This window comes from Panulirus ornatus, chromosome 18 (genome assembly GCF_036320965.1).
Source record: "Panulirus ornatus isolate Po-2019 chromosome 18, ASM3632096v1, whole genome shotgun sequence".
NCBI classification, from domain to species: domain Eukaryota; kingdom Metazoa; phylum Arthropoda; class Malacostraca; order Decapoda; family Palinuridae; genus Panulirus; species Panulirus ornatus.
Genome location: NC_092241.1, coordinates 24,957,199 through 24,976,893, shown reverse-complemented (window position 1 = coordinate 24,976,893; position 19,695 = coordinate 24,957,199). Strand labels below are relative to the sequence as shown.

At 40.8% G+C, this 19,695-nt stretch overlaps 1 protein-coding gene across 2 annotated transcripts in view; it reads left to right on the top strand.

Moving 5' to 3' along the window:
- LOC139755006 (maternal embryonic leucine zipper kinase-like) overlaps positions 1-19,695 on the top strand; it is a 304,773-nt gene that overhangs the window by 243,230 nt on the left and 41,848 nt on the right. For both annotated transcript variants that reach the window (XM_071672913.1, XM_071672914.1), the window contains exon 11: positions 12,742-12,814. In XM_071672913.1, the coding sequence (XP_071529014.1) occupies positions 12,742-12,814 (73 nt within the window). The remainder of the gene's footprint in view (positions 1-12,741; positions 12,815-19,695) is intronic.

Sequence of the window (19,695 nt, the reverse complement as noted above, 5' to 3'; positions counted from 1 at the left end):
TCTCACCTTTTTCCATTCAGTACTCATTCTCTCCTGGTATTTTCTCACATGAGTCTCCTTTCCAAGCTCACTTACTCCCACCACTCTCTTCACCCCAACATTCTCTCGTCTTTTCTGAAAACCTCTACAAATCTTCACCTTCGCCTCCACAAGATAATGATTAGACAGCCCTCCAGTTGTACCTCTCAGCACATTAACATCCAAAAGTCTCTTTTTTATGCGCCTATCAATTAACACGTAATCCAATAATGCTCTCTGGCCATCTCTCCCACTTACATACGTATACTTGTATATCTCTTTTTTAAACCAGGTATTCCAATCACTAGTCCTTTTCAGCACATAAATCTACAAGCTCTTCACCATTTACATTTACAACACTGAACACCCCATGTACACCAATTATTCCCTCAACTGCCACATTACCCACCTTTGCATTCAAATCACCCATCACTATAGCCCAGTCTCGTGCATCAAAACTACTAACACACTCACTCAGCTGCTCCCAAAACACTTGCCTCTCATGATCTTTCTTCTCATGCCCAGGTGCATATGCACCAATAATCACCCATTTCTCTCCGTCAACTTTTAGTTTTACCCCTATCAATCTCGAGTTTACTTTCTTACACTCTATCACATACTCCCACCACTCCTGTTTCAGGAGTAGTGCTACTCCTTCCCTTACTCTTGTCCTCTCACTAACCCCTCACTAATATGAATATAATATGAATATTTTTATATAATTTCTTTTTTATTTAAGTCCTTGTTATGTTCTCTGGTTGGTCTATCACTACATCTCTCAAATTACAGTCCACCATCCATTTTGCTGATCTCTTTTAAAAATTTAAAGGATATGAGCAGGTTACCCCTTTACTCTTTCAAGGTGGGTAAATCTAAACTTAAAGGATATGAGCAGGTCACCCCTTCACTCTTCCAAGGTGTGTAAATCTAAAGTGTCCAGCCTTTCCCTGTTGCTTGGCGCTCTTAATTCTGGTACCATCTTTGTTGCCCTACTCTGGACCTTCTTTTTGAGTTCTCTGTGCATCTTTAGGTGTGTTGGCCAAACCTGAGAGGCTTATTCATGTCTTGACATTATGTAGGATATAAATAGCTTGCTAAGGCATTATTTAGGATATGAATAGCTTGCTAAGGCATTATTTTGAATATGAATAGCTTGTTAAGGCATTATTTAGGATATGAATAGCTTGCTAAGGCATAATTTAGGATATGAATAGCTTCTAAAGCATTATGTAGGATATGAATAGCTTGCAGAGATACAGGTACACCACTGATTTTCCAGCATTTTTGTTTCCAAAACCTTGCCGGATTAACCATTTTGCCAGACCAGCTGTGGTCACGTAATAATAATAATTCATCAACACTCCTCTAACCCACTAATTATACATCTGTGTGTCTAAAATATACCATAGCCTGATAGAAATTCAGATTAAGCTAATATTAAAAGTTTGGTAAGTCTGTCTTTGGATTGTTTTAATCCAGTGGCATATCTAGGGCATGGCAGGTAGGGCAGGTGCCCTAGGCGCCACTGGAAGGGGGCGCCAGTGGCGTAATGGTATCCTGTATCCAGACAATGATTCGGATTTTAAAGATTTAGATTTTTTGACCATGAAAACATATCTTTGGCATTTGGAATCACATAGATATCATTATTATTCAATAGTTATTCACATGTGGAAGGGGAGCTGTGGTTTCGGGCATTATTACATGACAGCTAGAGACTGAGTGTGAACGAATGGGGCCTTTATTGTCTTTTCCTAGCGCTACCTCGCACACATGAGGGGGAGGGGGATGTTATTCCATGTGTGGCGAGGTGGCGATGGGAGTGAATAAAGGCAGACAGTATGAATTATGTACATGTGTATATATGTATATGTCTGTGTGTGTATATATATGTGTACATTGAGATGTATAGGTATGTATATTTGCATGTGTGGACGTGTATGTATATACATGTGTATGGGGGTGGATTGGGCTATTTCTTTCGTCTGTTTCCTTGCGCTGCCTGGCAAACACGGGAGACAGTGACAAAGAAAAAAAAAATTATTCACAAAAATTGATATTCCATAATGGCGTCCTGGATCCAGACAATGATTCGGATCACTCCCAAAATCTACTCAATTAGTCCTTGTGTCATTTCTGACTTTCCCTGAAAATTTCATCAAAATTTGTTCATAACTTTTGTTGAAGGTTGCTCACAGACAAACAAACTAACCCTAGTAAAAGCATAATCTCCTTGGCGGAGGTAATAAAAATGAAAAATATTGGTGTTATATGTTTGGACAGGGGTGCAATTTCAGTGTTTGCCATAGGTGCTATTTCTCCTAGATACGCCCCTGTTTAAATCCTGTGGGTTCTTCGTCTTTTGTTGTTAGTGTTTTCCTAGGTGTGCATCACCAGAATAATGCAGTTTCGTCTGCATTGTACACCTGCTCAGGACTGAGGTGCTTGTCAGCTACGAGTTTTGCAAATTTGCTCAGATACTCGGAATCTCCTTCGTGGTTTGCAGACCACTTTTCTCTGCACACTTTATTCATGGAAATACCATGACACTTCTTGAATCTTTGAAGCCATCCTTCACTGTAGTCACACTCATGTTGTAATTTAAGTTCTTTATGGAACAAGTTAGCCTGGTCCATTATCATGCTATCTAACAAGTCCACTCCATCACTCCTACGCTGTCAAAACCATTCCATCATCACTCGATCGTGCTCAGTACTCTTACCATTTTTCATAGTTTTTGTAATCGTCATTTGCTTCTTGGGATTGCTGTCTGCATAGAATTTCAATATTTTCTTCCTTTGCTTCTTTATATCAAAAACAGTTGATTAAGCAATATTGTAGATGTCACACAGCTTATGCACCGAAACACCATGGTCCATTTAACAACAGTTCTACCTTATCTTGGATTGATATAGACTGGTGTTTACGTTTGACACCACAACTGACACTCTCATTTGTCGTAGAAGCCATAGCTAGGGCTAAGTTGAAGCAAAATAACCTAAGAATCTCACAGAATTGCAGTATCAGCACCAACAAGTGCAGTGTAAAGAATGTAAATAAACGTGCCCTACACACAACGCCATCTGTGCCTAGTATACTAGTCTGGTGGCCGCAGTAATTTCAAGTTCCCTCACGTAATTTTGTCCAGGCTAAAGGAGGTGCTGAACCATCAGTTGCCGGAAATTCTGTGGTGTACCTGTGTTATGTAGAATATGAATAGCTAGCTAAGGCATTATTATGGATATGAATAGCTTGCTAAGGCATTATGTATGATATGAATAGCTTGCCAAGGCATTATGCAGGTTATGAATAGCTTGCCAATTATTTCTTTAAATGTATACTTGAAAGCTCTTCAGATATATACCAGAAGACATGTTTGATGAGTGTATTTCAAGATAGAAAAGTTTTGTAGAATCATAGATTAATAACTTCATTCTCTCTCAACAACTTAGCATCATAAAACACCCCCAGGACTGCACCTGGGTTCTGAATATGATAGTCTACTCAACCTATAAAAGTAAGGTTGACTATGAATTGAAATATCAGTTATGTTTTTGATAGTTATTTTTTCTTAATTTCCCAATTTATTTATTTTTTTTTTTTTTTATACTTAACTGCTGTCTTCCGCATTATTAAGGTGGCGCAAAGAAACAGACGAGGAATGGCCCAACCCACCCAAATACACATTACATACATAAATACCCACACACACACGCTTATACATACATATACATTTCTACGTATACATACATATACATACACATGTGCATATTCATACTTGTTGCCTTCATCCATTCTCGTCGTCACCCCGCCACACCCGAAATAGCATCCCCCTCCCTCCAGCAAGGCAGTGCCAGGAACAGACAAAAAAGGCCACATTCGTTCACACTCAGTCTCTAGCTGTCATGTGTAATGCACCAAAACACAGCTCCCTTTCTACATTCAGACCCAACAGACCTTTCCATGGTTTACCCCAGATGCTTCACATGCCTTGGTTCACTCCATTGACAGCACATTGACCCTGTTATACCACATCATTCCAATTTACTCTATTCCTTGTGTGCCTTTCACGTTCCTGTATGTTCAGGCCCCAATCGCTCAAAATCTTTTTCACTCCATCCTTCCACCTCCAGTTTGGTCTCCCACTTCTCCTTCTTCCCTCCACCTCTGACACATATATCCTCTTTGTCAATCTTTCCTCACTAATTCTCTCCATGTGTCCAAACCAGTTCAACACACCCTCTTCTGCTCTCAACCACACTTTTTATTACCACACATCTCTCTTACCCCTTCATTACTTATTCGATCACACCACCTCACACCACATATTGTCCTCAAACATCTCATTTTCAACACATCCACCCTCCTCCGCACAACGCTATCCATAGCCCATGCCTTGCAATCATGTAACATTGTTGGAACCATTATTCCTTCAAACATACCCATATTTGCTCTTCAAGATAACTTTCTCACCTTCCACACATACTTCAACGCTCCCAGAACCTTTGCCTTCTCCCCCACCCTGTGACTCACTTCCACTTCCATGGTTCCACCCGCTGCTAAGTCCACTTGCAGATATCTAAAACACTTCACTTCCTCCATTTTTTCTCCCTTCAAACTTCCCTTACAATCAGCTTGTCCTCTAACCTAACTGAACCTAATAACCTTACTTTTATTCACATTTACTCTCAACTTTCTTCTTTCACACACTCTACCAAACTCAGTTTCCAATTTCTGCAGTGTCTTGCCTGAATCAGCCACCAGCCCTGTATCATCAGCAAACAAGAACTGACTTACTTCCCAAGCTCTCTCATCCAGAACAGACTGCATACTTGCCCCTCTCTCTCCAAAACTCCCTAACAGCCCCATCCATAAACAAATTAAACAACCATGGAGACATCATGCACTCCTGCTGCAAGCTGACGTTCACTGGGAGCCAACAGTTTTCCTCTCTTCCTACTCGTACACATGCCTTATGAACTTGGTAAAAACTTTCACTGCTTCTTGCAACTTACCTCCCACATGATATACTCTTAAATTCTTCCCCAAAGCATCTCTGTCCACCCTATTGTATGCCTTCTCCAGATCCATAAATGCTACATACAAATCCATCTGTTTCTCTAAGTATTTCTCATGTACATTCTTCAAAGCAAACACCTGATCCACACATCCTCTACCACTTTTGAAACCACATTGCTCTTCCCCAATCTGCTGCTCTGTATATGCCTTTACCCTGTGAATCAATACCCTCCCATATGATTTTCCAGGAATTCTCAACAAACTTATGCCTCTGTAATTTGAACACTCACCTTTTATCCCCTTTGCCTTTGTACAATGGCTCCATGCATGCATTCTGCCAATCTTCAGGCACTTCACCATGATCCATACATACATTGAATATCCTTACCAACCAATCAACAATACAAGTCACCCCCTTTTTTTTTTTTTTCATAGATTCCACTGCAATACCTTCAAACCCGCCACCTTGCTGGCTTTCATCTTCTGCAAAGCTTTCAGTACCTCTTCTCTGTTCACCCAACCATTCTCCCTGACCCTCTCACTTCACACACCACCCAGGCCAAAACACCCTATATTCAAGAAACCTTCAAAATATTCACTCTATCTCCTTCTCACTTCATCACTACTTGTTAACACCTCCCCATTAGTCCCCTTCCCATTTGTTCTCTTGTCGTATGCACTATATTTACCTCCTTCCAAAACATCCTTTTTTCTTTATTTATCTTTCATTATACTTAGTCACTGTCTCCCGCGTTAGCAAGGTAGTGTAAGGAAACAGACTAAAGAATGGCCCAACCCACCCACATCCACACGTATATACATAAACGCCCACACACGCACACATACATACCTATACATTTCAATGTATACATACACAAAAATATATGTATATACACATGTACATATCCATACTTGCTGCCTTCATCCATTCCCGTTGCCACTCTGCCACACATGAAATGGCACCCCTCCCCCCGTTCGTTCGTGAGGTAGTGGTAGGAAAAGACAAAGGCCACATACGTTCACACTCAGTCTCTGGCTGTCATGTAATGCACCAAAACCACAGCTGCTTTTCCACTTCCAGGCTGCCACAAAACTTTCCATGGTTTGCCCCAGACACTTCACATGCCCTGGTTCAATCCATTGACAGCATGTCGACTCCAATATATCACATCATTCCAATTCACTGTATTCCTTGCATGCCTTTCACCCACCTGTATGTTCAAGCCCCAATTGCTCAAAATCTTTTTCACTCCATCCTTCCACCTCCAGTTTGGTCTCCCACTTCTCTTCGTTTCATCCACCTCTGACACATATATCCTCTTTGTCAATCTTTCCTCACTCATTCTCTCCATGTGACCAAACCATTTCAATACACCCTTTTCTGCTCTCTCAACCACACTCAGAGAGCAAAAATGGGTATGTTTGAAGGAATAGTGGTTCCAACAATGTTATATGGTTGCGAGGAGTGGGCTATAGATAGGATTGTGCGGAGGAGGGTGGATGTGTTGGAAATGAAATGTTTGAGGAGAGTATGTGGTGTGAGGTGATTTGATCGAGTAAGTAATGAGAGTAAGAGAGATGTGTGGTAAAAAAGAAGATCTTTCTATTATCCCTAAGATTTAATGATACTCTCTCATCCCACTCTCATTTGCCCTTTTTCACCTCTTGCACCTTTCTTGACCTCCTGTTGCTTTCTTGTATACATCTCCCAGTCATTTGCACTACTTCCCTGCAAAAATCGTTCTCTTCACTTTCACTAACAATCTTACTTCTTTATCCCACCATTCATTACCACTTGCTTTTTTACAATTTGGGTCCCTTTAAAAGGAAACATAAGAGAGAGAGAGGATTTTACTCAAGTTGGCAACACTCCCTCATTCAGTTTGACCCTGGGAAACTTCTACTCCCTATTTCCACTTAAAATCACAAAATTTGGCACTTTTATGCTGAATATCTAATGCTTGTCCCACTTTATGTAATAAGATTGGTAATGGGGTTTTACAGGAAAAATGTGGAAGAGAGAATTTGTTGGATTGTTTCACAGGATGAAAGCTTACAGCTCTTCTTCTGTTTATGCTTGAGTTGCATTCTTGAAAACATGAGTGTAAACTGAAGAAACTTAAGTCAGAACAAGTTTTCCCTTTAATCATATTGCCATGATTTGAAGATATGCTTTTGGATGGTAATTTTTGATGTTCTTGGCCTCAAAAACGGGATTATTAAAGACTATCTAAGTAAATCCATTGTTAAAAAGTATAGAGTCTGAAGACATTTATGATTAAAAAAGTTCAAAGAGATTCTGAAGACACTGTAACTAAATGAGTCAATGAGGACTTAGATTTTGTATATACAAATAATATTGGCATGTAGTGCATGTGTAGACTAAACAGTCTTTTTGTGGTCTCCATGACTGCTTATCTGTCCATAATTTTGACAGTACAGCTGGAGGTTTCACTTGGAGCATTACTCTTTATTTTGGTGAATTTAATGAAAATTGTCCTCATTTGAGAGAGGTAGCTCAAGCATCTGATCATTGTCTAATAAACACTCTTCCCATTTATAGTGCTTTTTAAAATTAATTTTACTTTCAAAATTAATGGTTTTATGAGACCTCTTTTTGTATGTGCTGAAGAATTTGTTGATTGTTTTCCAGTCACGATGAAGAGTTTTAGGGAAGTTTGATTAACTATTAGCAGTGAAGGTTAGACAGTGTCTCATAAATGTACAGAAGAATGGACAGCATATAGATGAGACCAGTAGGCATTGACATCACCTTGATACTTCTCTTGCCATGAAGCTATGTGATGGAGCACCATAGCATAGATGTTGCGGTGTAGCTTGATATGAAGTTTAAAACTTTTGCCACGTGAAAATAGTGAAGTGTAATTTGAAGTGTGCCCAGATGTTTTCATTGGCTTTATGTTGAAAATACTGCAGTGGAGTTGCCCTCTGCAAGTGGCATGTTAAGAGTAAGGCAGTAAAGGCTGAAATGCAGCACTAGAGTTCACTAGCTATGGAGATGACTGATTTTCTGTGGTCACCACCTTGAGGGAATTCCCAAAGGGAACAGACATTATGGATATAGATAGATGAATAGACAGGGACTACTATATCTTCAAACATACCCGTTTTTGCCCTCCCAGATGATGATCTCTCTTTCCGCATATTCTTCACCACTCCCAGAACCTTTGCCCTATCACCCACCCTATGACTTGCTTCCACTTTCATGGTTCCATATACTACCATTTTTTCTCCTAGTTATCTGAAACATTTCACTTTCTCCAATTTTTCACCATTCACATTTATACCTTAACTCACTTTTCCCTCAACCCTGCTAAACATAATAATCTTGCTTTTATTCACATTTACTCTCAACTTTCTCTTTTCACGTTCTTCCATACTCAGTCACTGACTTCTGCAATTTCTCTCATGAATCTGCTACCAGTGCTGTATCATCAGCAAACAACAAGTGATCCTCTATCCAGCCCTCTTATTCCCTTCAGACTGCATAATTGCCCCTCTCACCAAAACTTTTGCATCTACCTGCCTCACCACCCCTTCTGTAAACAAATTAAACAATCTTGGTGACACACACCCGTACCACAGACCATCCTTCATTTCGGACCATTCACTCTTCTGTCTTCCTTCTCATACACATGCTTTACACCCTTGTAAAAACCCCTCTCCTTCTAGCATCTTTTTTCCCACATTGTATATTCTTAAGACTCTCTATAAGGGATCTTTATCAACCCTATCGTATGCCTTTTCCGAATCCGTAAGTGCCACACATTTCTCACATGTTTTTTAAAGCAAACACCTGATTCTCACATCGTCTACTACTTTTGAAACCACACTTCTCCCCAATTGGATGCTTTGTACATGCCTTCACCCTTTCAGTCATTATCCTCCCATAAAACGTACCAGGTACACTCAACAACACAGTCACACCCTTTTGTAATAAATTCATGTGCATTACGATCCACTAATGCTGCCTTGCCACATTTCATCTAACTGAAGGGTTTCCTTACTACCTCTTTCTTCATTAAACCACTCTTAATGATTCTTTCACTTCACATACCATCGCAACCCAAACACCCTACATCTGCCAGCCCATCATCAAACACATTCAACAGTCCTAAATACTCATTCCATCTCCTCCTCACTTCATCACTACGTTTTATTACTTCCCCTTTTGCCCCCGTTACTGATGTCCCTATTTGCTCTCTAGTTTTCCGCTCACTATTAACCTTCCAAAACATCATATTTTCCCTGAAGTTTACTGATACTTGCTTACCCCAACTTTTATTTTCCCTGTTTTTCAGCCCCTGCACCTTCCTCTTGACCTCCTGCTGTTTTCTCTTATACATCCTCCAATCATTTGCACACCTTCCTTGTAATAACCACCGAAAAGCCTCTATTGTATCTTTCACCGTATCATACTTCTTCATCCCACCACTTTTATCCCTTTTTCATCTGTCCACCTCCCACCCTCTGCATGCCACATGTTTCTCTCACACATGTCAGCAGTTCCCTGAATACCTCCCATTCCTCACCCACTCCCCTTGCTTCATTTACTGTCACATTTTGCCAGTCTTTACTTAATGTCTCCTGCTATTTCTTAACATAAGTCTCTTTTCCAAGCTCACGTACTTTCACCTATGGTTTCACCACTATTGTTTCCTCTTTACCTAAAAACTCAACAAATCTTGACCCTTGCATCCACAAGATAGTGATTGGACATCTCACCATCTGCCCCTGTCAGCAAATTTACATCCAGAAGTGTCATTTTTACATGCATATCAGGTTACATAATTATAATGCCTGCTAACCATCTTTCCTACTCACATACGTATACTCATGTATTGTCCCTCTTTTTTTAAACCAGGTATTCCCAATCACCTGTCCCTTTTCAGTACATCATTTCACAGGCTGTTCACTTTTTCCATTATGTTTAATACCTCATACCCACCAATTAACCCTCAGCTACCACATTACTCACTACATTTAAAACACTACATATAACACCTGGTCTCTTGCATCAAAGCTGAAGACTTACTAACTCAGCTACTCCCAAAACATTAGCTTCTCATGATCTCTCTTCTGATGATGCCAGGTGCATAAGCTCTAATAATCATTCATCTCTTGCCTTCCAGTTTCATATTTACCCACATCTGGTTAGAATTCACTCTTTAACACACTTTCACTGTCTCCTACATTTGCTTCAGGAACAGTGCTTACTCTTACCGTAGATCTTGTCCTCTCACCAACCCTTACGTTGCTCCTGAGACATTTTCAAACCATTCTTTACTTCTACCCTCGAGCTTTGTTTACTCAGAACCAGAACATCAAGGTTTTCTTCTTCAAACATACTAGTTATCTCTTACCTCTTCTCATCTTGGTTACATCCGTACACATTTAGACACCCCAGTCTGAGCCTTCAAGGAGGATGAGCACTCCCTGCTTGGCTCCGTCTGTCCCATCAATTAGAAATTGAGATTTTTTTTTTCAGCTCCTTCTCCTGCCTCCTTCAGTCTTCTTCAACAACTTGCAGCAAATTTGGAGGTAGAATTCTTTCTCCCCTACCCTAGGGATGATTGTTATATCCTTTTTATTATTGTTTTATTCTGTATTACAGGAGCCAGCTCAGATACTGAAGTTGATGGGTTTTACAATTGTAGAGAAAGTTCAAGAGATGGGGCCACATGAGTGTAAAACTCCCTCCTCTTACTCTACAAATACATAAGTGAATGGAATGTTTTAGGTACCTGGGAGTGGACTTGGTAGAAGGTGGAACCTTGGGATGTGAAGTGAGTCATAGGGTGGATGAGATGAAGGTCTTCAGTGCACTGAGGAGGGTTACTGTCTGTGAGGACAAAAATGTGCATGCTTGATAATGTATTAGATGCAGTGATGTTGTATAATATGAGGCATGGGCCATAGATGACAAAGTACAGAATAAGGTAATTGTATGTGAAGTATTAGATGCAGTGATGTTGTATAATATGAGGCATGGGCCATAGATGACAAAGTACAGAATAAGGTAATTGTATGTGAAGATGAACTGTTTAAGGATAGTACAGAGGACTGTTACCTATCACGATTTTGCAAACCAGGTTTGGAGTATGTGTGCTAAAAATCACGTGTACACCCTGACCTCACATAAAAGCTGGATTGCTGCGTATGGTCTGCTATTATGCAAGGAGTGTTTGGAGCTAGAATATTCAGGAGGGGGTGAGGCTAGCAAGGAATTCAGTTTATTGGAGTGATATGGCATACCAGGGATGCTGTGCTGTCAATAGGCTGATCTAGGGCTTAAGAAGTGCATAGGGAAACCACAGAAAGGTCTGTGGGGCTTGGTTGTGGATGTGGGGCTCTAATTATGGTGAATGAGGCCATTTCTCCATTTGTTTCTGGTGCTACCTCGCTTATGTGGGAAGCAGCAAGCCATGAAAGAAAATGAAATTAGAGGTCTTAGAGAAAGCAGAGAAACTGAATAGAAAGCAAAGACAAGCCTTTCAACACACACTGAGAAAGTCAGATGGTGTTCTCAATTTTTTGTACAAATTTGACTGCAGTCTGGTATGGATTCCAATAAAGAAAGGTACCAAGAACAGTCATAACAAGATCCACTAGGAAAAGACAAGAAATAGAGATGAAAGAGAAACTATAAGAGAACACATGTTATGGGGTGTTATGAGAAATTGTTAAAATGCAAGATTGTAAGTTAACACAACATGAGGAGCTGATAAAATGGAGGAATCGATTCAAGGATCATGAAGGCTGTTATTAGATGAGAGAGAAGTTCAATGATCTGAGAAATATAGTTATTGGGTATATACAAAAGTTGAATGTAGTGGATGGGATTCAGGATGTAAGAATTAGAGGAAAAAAGGTGAAATTGCAGAAAAAGAGAGTTATATGTTTGATTTGATTTTCTTATGGATCAGCTTTTCATTGAGTCTGGGTACTGAAGACAGAAGTAATATAGGGCAGAATGATGAGGAGTGTGGATGATTTGGGGGTTTTAGGGTTGTTATTATGTTGGCAGTTTTCCAGATGTCTGGGATTTTATTGTGTATCCAGGCCAAAGTGTTTTATGAGTAGTTTTTGACATGTTGTTAGGGCCTGTTACAGGAAAGCTCTATAAGAATTTTATTGCATTGCTTGAACCAGTGGAATTGGAGGGTCGGTGTGCATTTTTTTCTAGATGAAGGTAGTGTAGGTTAAACATTTGTATGGCTTATAACATTTATGCCCCAAATATTTTTAAACCCCGTATGTTGATTTACTCCTAAAGCAGCTGCTTATAATGTAAGAAATGAAATGATATCTGAAGAAAGTGGTAATAGTCTTTGTAAATTTACACACTGGTACAGGTCGAAACAGATATGGAAGAATAAAGAAGAGTAGAAATAAGAAAATCCGATTAGATGTTTGAGTAATGATCATCATTAGAGAGTAGTTCAGTGTTTGCAGCTGTGTTGCAAAACACTTAGAGGTGATGCAGTAGTTATCAGTGGGAGAGAGAACTTTCTTTTCTTCTGTAGGAGTACATCTTTGGATGATCAAGGCCAAGTTACAACTGACTTGAATTTTTATACTGGCAAATCACATCTCTATATTGGTCATTTACATATTGTGACAAGTAAAACTGATTATTCTTGTAAAGATGTATGATAATTAATGCTAGTATTCTCTTCTCAGTACCTGTGAAGTTATCACCATCCAGATCAGTTGACAGTGGGCTAAATGAGTATGCAACACCACAAAAATCTAGGTAAGGTATAACTAAGATATAGTTTTGAGGAATTTTTATAGTATTGTCTTTATATTTGAAGAGGCTGAAAAATGCAGTTATATCAAGGAAGATCATTTAAAGATTTCCTGAAAAGATGATATTGTCCAGTAGTGCATAATATTAATGTAGTTTACAACAGAGTCAGAGTAAAAACATCGGATAAAAGTGAAGCAATGTACTAAAGGTAGAAAATTAGAATTGATTACTTATTTTATTTTCTTTCTTGGCCAGTAAGTACCATGGCCATTAATAGATTACAGTGATCACAAGGGTTAACTCCCTGTACCCCACCTCTTCATTAGGAATACAAGTGTATTCTCCCCACTTCAGTAACCACTTTCCAGTGGTCTTGGCTAGTCTTTCTTTCATAAGGACCCCTCAAGCAGTTTGTGAACACTTGTGGCACCAGTATCGCTGGCCTGCTCAAATTGGTAGCTGAAGTTACCTATGTTCCTTAGTATTCATAGCATCACCAATGTTTCAGCATAATCATTAGGATAGTCATGCTTTTACTTTTTCCCCTCTGTTCATGGTCTGGCATCCTTGTAGCATTGTTAGTATTTTGTATGGTTCTAATAAGTAAGTTGTTATTTCATTTCTGCTGTAGTAGACTCATTAGAATCATTACACTCTGAGGCAGTGATTGTTTTCTTTTCCTTTTTATATCAACCCTTTCTCTCTATCTGTTCACATTTTTCTTTATTCATATGGAGTTTTTTCCTTTTTTTATAGGAGGTTTGTGCATAGGCCCTAGGAGTGGGTGTTACAAAGAGGTGGGGACCAGAATAGTGTGAGTCATTGGGATGATGCTTTTCAAAGTGTCACATCCAGGGCGTACTTTTCCAGAAAATTATGTACCCTGTTTTTGCTCACACACACACTTCACAAATTCAAAAACAAATTCTTAACCTATAAAACCGATAACTTATCACTTTATACAGTTCTCTACAGCTTTAGCTGTGAATTACAGGCTTGCCGGTGTGTTGACATACATACTCCCTGTGTCTTTAAAAAAGTTGCTGTTACCCTGTGTTATGGCAAGTTTTACTACACCACATGGACTTCCAACTCAGTGTCATCTGTCTTGTGGAATGTACAAGAGAAAGGTGCAACAGGTGAAAAAGAGGGCAAATTTAAGCTGGGGTGGAGAAAGTATCATCAAATTTTAGGGAGAATAAAAAGATGTTTTGGAAGGAGGTAAATAAAGTTTATAAGAGAAGAGAACAAATGGGAACATCAGTGAAAGGGGCAAATGGGGAGGTGATAACAAGTAGTGGTGAAGTGAGAGGGAGGTCAAGTGAGTATTTTGAAGTTTTATAGAATGTTTGATGATTGAGTGGGAGATATAGGGTGTTTTTGTCAGGTGGTGTGTGAAGTGAGAGAGCCAGGGAGAATGATTTGGTAAACAGAGAAGAGGTAGTGAAAGCTTTTCGGAAGATGAAAGCTGGCAGGGCGGCGGGTTTGCATGGTATCGCAGTGGAATTTATCAAAAAAGGGCGTGACTGTGTTGTTGACTGGTTGGTGAGGATATTCAATATATGTATGGTACATAGTGAAGTGCTTGAGGATTGGCAGAATGCATGTATAGTGCCATTGTACAAAGGCAAAGGGGATAAAGGTGAGTGTTCAAATTACAGAGGTATAAATTTGTTAAGTATTCCTAGGATTTTTTTTTTTTTTTTTTTTTTTTTTTTTTTTTTTTTATACTTTGTCGCTGTCTCCCGCGTTTGCGAGGTAGCGCAAGGAAACAGACGAAAGAAATGGCCCAACCCCCCCCCCATACACATGTATATACATACGTCCACACATGCAAATATACATACCTACACAGCTTTCCATGGTTTACCCCAGACGCTTCACATGCCTTGATTCAATCCACTGACAGCACGTCAACCCCGGTATACCACATCGCTCCAATTCTCTCTATTCCTTGCCCTCCTTTCACCCTCCTGCATGTTCAGGCCCCGATCACACAAAATCTTTTTCACTCCATCTTTCCACCTCCAATTTGGTCTCCCTCTTCTCCTCGTTCCCTCCACCTCCGACACATATATCCTCTTGGTCAATCTTTCCTCACTCATTCTCTCCATGTGCCCAAACCACTTCAAAACACCCTCTTCTGCTCTCTCAACCACGCTCTTTTTATTTCCACACATCTCTCTTACCCTTACGTTACTCACTCGATCAAACCACCTCACACCACACATTGTCCTCAAACATCTCATTTCCAGCACATCCATCCTCCTGCGCACAACTCTATCCATAGCCCACGCCTCGCAACCATACAACATTGTTGGAACCACTATTCCTTCAAACATACCCATTTTTGCTTTCCGAGATAATGTTCTCGACTTCCACACATTCTTCAAGGCTCCCAGAATTTTCGCCCCCTCCCCCACCCTATGATCCACTTCCGCTTCCATGGTTCCATCTGCTGCCAGATCCACTCCCAGATATCTAAAACACTTCACTTCCTCCAGTTTTTCTCCATTCAAACTCACCTCCCAATTGACTTGACCCTCAACCCTACTGTACCTAATAACCTTGCTCTTATTCACATTTACGGGAGGTTATTGATTGAGAGGGTGAAGGCATGTACAAAGCATCAGATTGGGGAGGAGTAGTATGGTTTCAGAAGTGGTAGAGGATGTTTGGATCAGGTGTTTGCTTTGAGGAATGTATGTGAGAAACTAGAAAAGCAGATGGATTTGTATGTAGCATTTATGGATTTAGAGAAGGCATGTGATAGAGTTAATAGAGATGCTCTGTGGAAGGTATTAAGAGTATATGGTTTGGGAGATAAGTTGCTTCAAGCAGTGAAAACCTTTTATCAAGGATGTAAGGCATGTATATGAGTAGGAAGAGAGGAAAGTGATTGGTTCTCAGTGAATGTTGGTTTGCTGCAGGGGTGCATGATGTTTTCATGGTTGTTTAATTTGTTTATGGATGGGGTTGTTAGGGAGGTGAATGCAAGAGGTTTGGAGAGAGGGGCAAGAATGCAGTTTGTTGTGGATGAGAGGGCTGAGGAAGTGAGTCAGTTGTTGTTCGCTGATGATACAGTGCTGGTGGCTAATTTGGGTAAGAAACTGCAGAAGCTGGTGACTGAGTTTGGTAAAGTGTGTGAAAGAAGAAAGCTGAGAGTAAATGTGAATAAGAGCAAGGTTATTAGGTACAGTAGGGTTGATGGTCAAGTCAACTGGGAGGTAAGTTTGAATGGAAAAAACTGGAGGAAGTAAAGTGTTTTAGATATCTGGGAGTGGATTTGGCAGCGGATGGAATCATGAAAGTGGAAATGAGTCACAGGGTGGGATAGGGGCAAAGGTTCTGGGAGCGTTGAAGAATGTGTGGAAGGCGAGAACATTATATTGGAAAGCAAGAATGGGTGTTTGAAGGGATAGAGGGTGAAACAATGTTATATGTTTTTGAAGCAGGGGCGATAGATAGGGCTGTGCAGAGGAGGGAGGAAATGGTGTTGGAAATGAGATGTTGGAATTAGGTGTTGGAAATGAGATGTTTGAGGACAATATGTGGTTTGATCAGGTAAGTAATGAAAGGGTAAGAAAAATGTGTGGTAATAAAAAGAGTGTGGTAGAGAGAAAAGAAGAGGGTGTTTTGAAATGGTTTGGTCATATGAAGAGAATGAGCGAATAAAGATTGACAAATAGGATATATATGTCAGAGGTGGAGGGAATGAGAATTGGGAGACCAAATTGGAGGTGGAAGGATGGAGTGAAAAAGACTTTGAGCGATCGGGGCCTGAACATACAGGAGGGTGAAAGGCGTGTAAGGAATACAGTGAATTGGAACTATGTGGTATACTGGAGTCTACGCTGTCAATGGATTTAACCAGGGCTTGTGGAGCATCTGGGGTAAACCATGGAAAGTTGTGTGAGGCCTGGATGTGGAAAGGGAGTTGTGGTTTCGGGGCATTACATATGACAGCTAGAGTCTGAGTGTGAACGAATGAGGTATTTGTTGTCCTTTCCTAATGCTTCCTTGTGCACTCGTTGGGAAGGAGGGGTGTCATTTCATGTGTGGCGTGGTGGTGACGAGAATGGATGAAGGCAGCGTGTATGAATGTGTGCATGTGTATACATGTGTATGTATATATATGGATACATTGAAATGTTTTTTTTATTATTATTTTGCTTTGTCGCTGTCTCCCGCGTTTGCGAGGTAGCGCAAGGAAACAGACGGAAGAAATGGCCCAACCCACCCCCATACACAATGTATATACATACACGTCCACACACGCAAATATACATACCTATACATCTCAATGTACATATATATATACACACACAGACACATACATATATACCCATGCACACAATTCACACTGTCTGCCTTTATTCATTCCCATCGCCACCTCGCCACACATGGAATACCATCCCCCTCCCCCCTCATGTGTGCGAGGTAGCACTAGGAAAAGACAACAAAGGCCCCATTTGTTCACACTCATTCTCTAGCTGTCATGCAATAATGCCCGAAACCACAGCTCCCTTTCCACATCCAGGCCCCACACAACTTTCCATGGTTTACCCCAGACGCTTCACATGCCCTGATTCAATCCACTGACAGCATGTCAACCCCAGGTATACCACATCGATCCAATTCACTCTATTCCTTGCCCTCCTTTCACCCTCCTGCATGTTCAGGCCCCGATCACACAAAATCTTTTTCACTCCATCTTTCCACCTCCAATTTGGTCTCCCACATCTCCTCGTTCCCTCCACCTCCGACACATATATCCTCTTGGTCAATCTTTCCTCACTCATTCTCTCCATGTGCCCAAACACCCTCTTCTGTTCTCTCAACCCCGCTCTTTTTATTTCCACACATCTCTCTTACCCTTTCATTACTTACTCGATCAAACCACCTCACACCACATATTGTCCTCAAACATCTCATTTCCAGCACATCCACCCTCCTGCGCACAACTCTGTCCATAGCCCACACCGCGCATCCATACAACATTGTTGGAACCACTATTCCTTCAAACATACCCATTTTTGCTTTCAGAGATGATGCTCTTGACTTCCACACATTCTTCAAGGCTCCCAGGATTTTTGCCACCCTCCCCCACCCTATGATTCACTTCCGCTTCCATGGTTCCATCCGCTGCCAGATCCACACCCAGATATCTAAAACACTTTACTTCCTCCAGTTTTTCTCCATTCAAACTTACCTCCCAATTGACTTGACCCTCAACCCTACTGTACCTAATAACCTTGCTCTTATTCACATTTACTCTTAACTTTCTTCTTTCACACACTTTACCAAACTCAGTCACCAGGTTCTGCAGTTTCTCACATGAATCAGCCACCAGCGCTGTATCATCAGTGAACAACAACTGACTCACTTCCTAAGCTCTCTCATCCCAACAGACTTCATACTTGCCCCTCTTTCCAAAACTCTTGCATTCACCTCCCTAACAACCCCATCCATAAACGAATTAAACAACCATGGAGACATCACACACCCCTGCCGCAAACCTACATTCACTGAGAACCAATCACTTTCCTCTTTTCCTACACGTACACATGCCTTATAACCTCGATAAAAACTTTTCACTGCTTCTAACAACTTGCCTCCCACACCATATATTCTTAATACCTTCCACAGAGCATCTCTATCAACTCTATCATATGCCTTCTCCAGATCCATAAATGCTACATACAAATCCATTTGCTTTTCTAAGTATTTCTCACATACATTCTTCAAAGCAAACACCTGATCCACACATCCTCTACCACTTCTGAGACCACACTGCTCTTCCCCAATCTGATGCTCTGTACATGCCTTCACCCTCTCAATAAATACCCTCCCATATAATTTACCAGGAATACTCAACAAACTTATACCTCTGTAATATGAGCACTCGCTCTTATCCCCTTTGCCTTTGTACAATGGCACTATGCACGCATTCCGCCAATCTTCAAGCACCTCACCATGAATCATACATACATTAAATAACCCCCTTTTTTAATAAATTCCACTGCAATACCATCCAAACCTGCTGCCTTGCCGGCTTTCATCCTCCGCAAAGCTTTTACTACCTCTTCTCTGTTTACCAAATCATTATCCCTAACCCTCTCACTTTGCACACCACCTCGACCAAAACACCCTATATCTGCCACTCTATCATCAAACACGTTCAGCAATCCTTCAAAATACTCACTCCATCTCCTTCTCACATCACCACTACTTGTTATCACCTCCCCATTAGCCCCCTTCACTGAAGTTCCCATTTGCTCCCTTGTCTTATGCACTTTATTTACCTCCTTCCAAAACATCTTTTTATTCTCCCTAAAATTTAGTGATACTCTCTCACCCCAACTCTCATTTGCCCTCTTTTTCACCTCTTGTGCCTTTCTGTACATCTGTACATGCCTGTAAATCTCAATGTACACATATATATACACACCCAGACATATACATATATACACATGTACATAATTCATACTGTCTGCCTTTATTTATTCCCATCGCCACCCAGCCACGCATGGAATAACAACCCTCTCCCCCCTCATGTGTGCGAGGTAGCGCTAGGAAAAGACAACAATGGTCTCCAGCTGTCATGTAATAATGCACTGAAACCACAGCTCCCTTTGCACATCCAGTCCCCACAGAACTTTCCATGGTTTACCCCAGACGCTTCACATGCCCTGGTTCAATCCAATGACAGCACGTTGACCCCAGTATAGCACATCGATCCAGTTCACTCTATTCCTTGCACGCCTTTCACCCTCCTGCATGTTTAGGCCCCGATCATTCAAACTCCTTTTCACTCCATCTTTCCACCTCCAATTTGGTCTCCCACTTCTCCTTGTTCCCTCCACCTCTGACCCATATATCCT